The 6,366-nt window shown below is 60.7% G+C and overlaps 1 protein-coding gene across 1 annotated transcript in view; it reads right to left on the bottom strand.

Annotated features, from left to right (window-relative positions):
- KLF17 (Kruppel-like factor 17) overlaps positions 1 to 320 on the bottom strand; it is a 5,908-nt gene extending 5,588 nt beyond the window's left edge. The window contains exon 1 of the mRNA XM_010582728.1: positions 276 to 320. Coding sequence (XP_010581030.1) covers positions 276 to 320 — 45 coding nt within the window. The remainder of the gene's footprint in view (positions 1 to 275) is intronic.
- Between the last annotated feature and the right edge of the window lie 6,046 nt (positions 321 to 6,366).

Consider the following 6,366-nt stretch of genomic DNA (forward strand, 5'->3'; position numbering starts at 1 on the left):
GTCCCCGCGCCCTGCCCCGCGCCGGGAGAAGGGACAGGGGGACCGGTGTGACTCGCAAAGCCCAGAATCCCTCCTGCCCGTCCCCACGACGTGAGTGGGGCAGCGGAGCCCAGAGGCCTTGCCCCACGCTGCCAGCGGGGAACAGGGCTGTAGTTCACAGAGCCGGGGGTCCGCCGGCACCCTGCCCCGAGTGGGGCAGGGGCAACGGCCGGGTCGCATGTCAGATTGTGTGAACGCGGGCGGGAGCGTGCCAGGGAGGTCTGGTGCGGGGTTACAGCTGAGAGCAGGCCAGCTGGTGAGCCGGGCACGGCGCTCGCCATGGCGGACACCGAGCACGTCAGCGAGCAAAGGTGCCGTCGCAACGGGTGCTTGTGCCAGTCGGGGAGCGGGGCCGGGGTGGCTGAGCCCCCGTGCCCCCATACCACTCGCTTCAAGTAACAGGGCCCGTGAGGCCGCGTCCCCCCGTGCCGGTGCCGTCGGTGAGGCAATCAGCAACCCAGAGCGCACCAGCTCCCATCTGGCCGCGCGCAGGGTGCGTGTGCGAGCCGAGATAACTGCCCGGCAGACCCTGCCGGGGGGCTGGCACCCTGCCTGCATCGCCTCATCTTGCCCCACAGCCCCTGAGGGACGTTTGTCTGCCCTGCCTGGGGGCCGGCGCCGCGGCTGACCCTCCGACTGCTCTGCCATGGGGGGCACGGGCCGGCTGGCCGACCCTGCCCGCCCCACAGAGCCCCCAGTAAAGTGCTGTCCACCCGAGGGCTTCCCACGGCAGGGGATGTGAGGGGACCAGGATGTCCCACCTTGTAGGAGACACCCCGGTGCCCCACTCCATGCTGGGAGTCAGGACATGGCACGGAGACCCGGGGCGCTGGGCAGGCCTCCCTGCGGGCTCTCTGCCATCCTGTCCGGCTCACAGCGAGACCTTCTCCCCTTGGCCCCCAGCCAGCCAGTACCAGGAATGGCCCTGCTACTGTTGCGTTTGTCAAGAAGCAATGGCCCTTATCTCCTGGAGCCTGTCTCCCTGCTTTCTGGGGCTTTCCATCCCCAGATACCTTTCTAAGAACTGGGGCTGCTGCCTGTGCTATTCAGAAGCGAGGAGTCGATTTGAAAAAAAACAAATATAAACACCAAAGGTGAGGTGCGCGCACACACACGCACACGCACACGCCACTTCTGGATCCAAAGCTACTCTACCAGTTGCTTTCATCACTGCGCTTTAATTATAAGGGTGGAGCATTGCAATAAATTATTTCAGTAATCCAGTGGAACAACAACGATTCAAGTCTTCCCCCTTTTACCAAGAATCCCTGCCCTGGTTTCCAGAGCACACACTAGGTCGCTGCCTGGGCCCCGTGTGCCCAGCTGTCGGCAAGGGAGGGGGTTTATTAATGCCACCCAGCATCAAAATATATGGGCTGCAAAGCCCTTCCTCAGAAAGTCACCTCCAAAGTGGCAGAGAAGTATGTGGGCATCACTCAAAATCCCTTTTACCCTGGCCCCCAGAGTAACTTAAGTCACCAGTTAATCCCATTATTTGTTTCTTGGCCAAATAATAATTAATAGCAAGGCAGTTCCTGCCCCAAACTTTTATAGATAAGTGAGAGCAGATGCCACAGGAGACAAACACTAATTCCACTTGGTTTTCTCCTTTTCCAGGCAGTTTTGGCATCTGCACCCGTGCAGCACTGGCTTATTTTAAGAGAGGCGTCACCAGCAGATCAGGTTCATTTCTACAGCCAATATTTCTTGCAAATGTGGGGTATTCCCCAGGAAACTCTTATTACTGATGCTATGGTGGGAGGGCCGGCACGGAGGGGAGCGGCACCACGCCAGGCACTGCACCAACACAAGCGCTGCCAGCGCTGACCGTGCAGGCAGCCGGGGAGGGCGGCACAGGAGGGGTTTGCCCACTGTGAGCCGTGGGGTGGGTACGGGGGTCCCCGCCGCAGCCTTGCCCGCCCATCGGCTGCAGGAGCCTCCTCCGAGCCAAGAGGGAGGTGAGCAGGAGCAGCCAGTGCGCGCACAGCCCACTGTTGACAGAAGCCCATTTAGGAAGCGTGGATTATCTCCCTCACCACTACAGCAGGCTGTAAAGTCGCTGGCATCCCAGGAGATCAAACGGCGGCCCAGGAGGAGAGCAAACAGAGGGTGGGAAGGGCTGTCCACCCAGGCGATGGCTGAAGAGGAAAGGGTTAATGGTTATCCCTGCTCTTGGCACATCTGGCAGCCGAGGAGCATGCCATGCCCAGTGTGATGTGCTGGAGGTGGCTCCATCAAGCCGAGAGCATCGGCAGCCCTGCCAACACTGCCACAGCACCGCGGCACCCTCCCCACGGCACGCAGCACGCATGGGCAGGCAGGGGGGCGATGCCCCGCAGCTCTGCTGGAGATAGCGTTGGCGCCCACATTGCCCGGCAGTGCCCCCAGGAGACCCAGAGGAGTCCCCTACCCCACAAAACACTGGGGACTGAAAAACACCTGCTCTGCGTGTCCCCCTGTGCTCCTTCAGCTGGAGCTGGGGGCCTGAAGTGAACCCAGGGACTCCCCTTCAGGGCACCTCCAGTGCCTCCTCTCCTACGGGAACCACAGAGTCCTTCCAACACCAGCCATGGCATCACAGGCCAGAGAGCTTCTGCTTCAGTGGGAGACAAAACCCAAGACCCAAAAGCTCTGCAGGGGACCCCGTGGGGAGGTGCCATGGGGACCCACACAGGACACCCCGGCCTGCTGTGATGCTCCGGGGTTACGTCCCTGGGAGGAGAAAGTGGATCTGGCTGAGTTTTACTCTCTGTCCTCCCCTGGAGAAGGGTGCAGGAGCCCCCAGACCTGCCTGCACCCCCCCAAGTCCCCTTCCCCTCCTGAAAAGAAAAGAGGAACCGAAAATGAAATTAAAGCATAATTCAATCCGGAGCGGGTCCAGAGTAAAGTCATCTGCTCTTATCGTGTGCTGGCAGGCTCTTCCCGCTCTGCAACAAACACAATGTTATCAGGGCACAGAGGGCAGATTCGTTTGCACCGGCCGAGCGAGCTGCTGTGTCCGCCCTGCCTGCCCTGGGCCTCGGGAGCACCGGGATGCACGGCCAAGGACCAGGGCTGCCGGGGGCTCATGGAGGCAGGCAGCGCTCTGACAGCACTGGCAAGGAGCTCAGACCCGGGATGGGGTGCTCTGGCTGGGGGCCGCATCCAGGCTCCCCATGTAACTCTCTGGCCAGGAGCCAGGTCAGGTCCCTCCCGGTGAATGTCACCATGGAGTAAACGCTGCGGAGGGACAGGGCTCGGGGGTGACATTTTTGCCAACGGGACTGTACATGGCCCCATCTCCCACAGCTGTTGCCCAGCTGCTCGCTCAGCGAGGCTACTGAACCGGCAGAACTGGGCACCCTGACCCCCTGTGCGGCAGCACGGTGGCACCGTGGCACCCCCCAGACCCCGCACGCGCTCCCAGCCCCACTGCACCGCCTGGACGCATCCTGCTTTGATCTCTGCCTGCTGCCTGGCTGTGCCCCGGCGGCTGCGGGGCCAGTGCAGCCCTCTCCGTCCTTCTTTATATACCCCTGTTATTTTTAACTCTGCCTACGCAAATCCCGAATCCGGAATGAGCAGCGGCTGGGGGCCAAGGGGAAATGGACATGGTGCAAATTTCCTGCCCTTTTTACCTCTCTTCCTCTATAACACACAGCAACGTTTTTCCTCCACTGCTTAACTTTCACTGGTACAGGAAAGCTGAAAGCATCAGGCTCTGCACAGAGCCACAGGGTCCCGAACCACGATGGATGGGGTATCCCCCGCTCGGAGGGGACATCACTCCCAGCGCGGTGCCGAGAGATGTCCCAACCGGTAATGCACGCCACAGCCTCCATCAGCAGTGCAAAGTGCTCGAGGCATCCAGCCAGCCCTCGCAGCAGCAGCCTCACGTGCGAACACATGCGCTCACGTGCCAGCCCAGGACCGCATCCTGCCCCCGGCTCGGTGAGCCACCCCGGCCCCAGCCATAGAAGCCGGGTCTGGACCACGGCCGCGGGAGCCATTCGCTTTGGCTGCCTTCTACAACAGCGCTGGAGAAGACCCATGCCACCCCAGCAGCTCCAGGGGTAAAAAGAGGAATTGCTGTTTTCTGGTTCCTTGTGAGCAACAGGGAAGGCCAGGAGGAATGCAGGATATTTTTCCCAACATCTCTGGTTTAATCTTTAAAAAAAAAAGCCCCAACACCCAGTGCCAGCATGTTGCACAGGGAGTTTTGCAGTGGGGATTGTGGTATGGCTGCACAGCACAGGGGATGTGCACGTTAGAGCCCTTCTCTCATGCATTGGGGATTAATAGCTGTACATCATGTATGAGCAATCCAACTACAAAAGTTTCAAATAATCCAGGTAAAAATCTCTGCCACTCTTTTCTGAGCAGCCTCCATCTCTCCTCCCCAGCGACACTGCAAGGCATTCAGCCTCCAATGAACTCGGACTCTCAGTGGGTGGGGAAGAACTCCCTCGCCCATGCACAGAGGCAGGGAAAGTGTGGGCACCGAGCCCAGCACCGGTCAGCCCTGCTCCACACAGGTCCACACCATTTCCCAGCCCGGAGAAAGCCTGGCTGGCCCTGGAGGCTGGGTACCGGTGTGGCCGCAGTACGTGGGGCACTGCCGCCCCGGCGGGGGAATGACTTTCTGACGGGAGGTGTGGCGTGGAGCTGAGTGAACGGGCTGCACCATGAGTCACGGGCGCCCATGGGGACACAGCCCTGGCGTGAGGCAGCAGGGGACGACCCACAGGACAGCAGGTCAAGCAGGGAGCTGTCCTCCTCTGCGTGGAAGCTGTTTTCCAGGACATCTGATTTTCTTATTCCTCCCATGCAGCTATCTGCTCGCAGCCACCTCACCAGTGTAAATCACACACCACAGAGCATTGCATGGAAAAGCCATCCCGCCGCCGTCCCGCACCCCCGGCACGTGCACTGCACCGAGGCTGCCCACTACGGCACGGAACGCCGGCCCCGGCTCACAGCCGGCCACACGCAGATGCCGTGGTGCAGTTGCACGCACGCAGCCCACAAAAGTGCATCCTCCCACCTGCGACACACGTGGCAGCGGCCGGCAGGAGCAGCGGCTGCCCCGCATCGGGAGCAAACCCCTTTGCGCCAGCATTACATAAAGCTGCTTCATTCTGCTCCAGGAAGTGGCATTTAATTACCCAGCCTCTCTGGTAGTAAATAGGTTTGCAACACATTACAAAAGGCTGTATTATTTTTTTTTTTCCCCAACCCTGCTCTGTGCGCTGCGCTGGTGAGCTCATCCCCTGGGAATACCAGCTCCAAAATAGATTTGCTCCCTTGTTGGAAATAATCAAATGGGAATCCAAGCTGGCTGAGCCCAAGCCCAATTCCTCCCTTTGTTCTAGGGCTCTGGCAGCGAAGGGGTTCAGAGTGGGGTGACAGGAACTCGCCTTCTCTTTAATTGACCTCCGATGATGAAACAATCAACCAAACAATTTAGAAATGTGCATCCAGTGAGATCATCGGGAAAACTTCTCCGGGAAGGAGCCTGGGGAAAGGAAGGTGGCGGTAATCCACCTGCTCCAGCCGCCTCGGCAGGCCTCGTTGCGTAGCACAGCATGGCACAGCACGGCCACCCAGCGTCCCTTGGGCCACCTTGCTGCGGCTTCACGCTGGCAGCCACCTCGCTGGGGCCAACACTGGCGAAGAGGGCAGTGGGACCTGCCCCAGCAGGCAGGGACAGGGGGTAAATGGCACCGTTTCCCATCCACCATGGTGCCAGCACCACTGGCAGGGTCACAATGTCACCAAGGCCATCCCAGATTCCCCCCACCCCAGTCCTAAAGGCAGGGGGGTGGCTGGAGCCACCTGCTCCCATGGGACACCCATCCTCCTCGTTTCCAGCCCCAGCCCATCCTCAGCTGATGGGTGCCCATTTAACCCATGCCAGCACCAAGCAGCAGCGCTGCCCATCTCCAACCCCAGCCACCCCGGCCCCACTGCGAGCACAGCCACCCCGATGGGCATTTCTAGGACAGGACCTACTATTCCAGCGTGCTGCGGAGGGAAAAACCCTCCTGTCCCCACGAGGGCTGCCTCCCTGGGGATTTCCATCCCTGGCACCCTTTCCTCAGCTTTTTGCAGCCCGGCGGGAGAGCAACCACCCGGGAAGGGCTGGCACAGCTCCCAGGCCCTGGCTGCGCTGGCAGGGCTGCCCCGGCTTCCCCAGCCCAGGCGAGAGCAGGCTCCGGCTTGGCATGCGGCGGGGGCTAATTTTGGCCCAAAGGGTTTCCCTCCAGCAGCCTCTGCCGCCAGCGTGGTTTTGAAGACAATCTTAGCCGGAGTCTTACTTCCTCGGCTGCCAGTGAACCGGAGCCCGGC

Source organism: Haliaeetus leucocephalus, unplaced genomic scaffold, assembly GCF_000737465.1.
Source record: "Haliaeetus leucocephalus isolate CR32 unplaced genomic scaffold, Haliaeetus_leucocephalus-4.0 Scaffold848, whole genome shotgun sequence".
In the NCBI taxonomy this organism is placed as follows: domain Eukaryota; kingdom Metazoa; phylum Chordata; class Aves; order Accipitriformes; family Accipitridae; genus Haliaeetus; species Haliaeetus leucocephalus.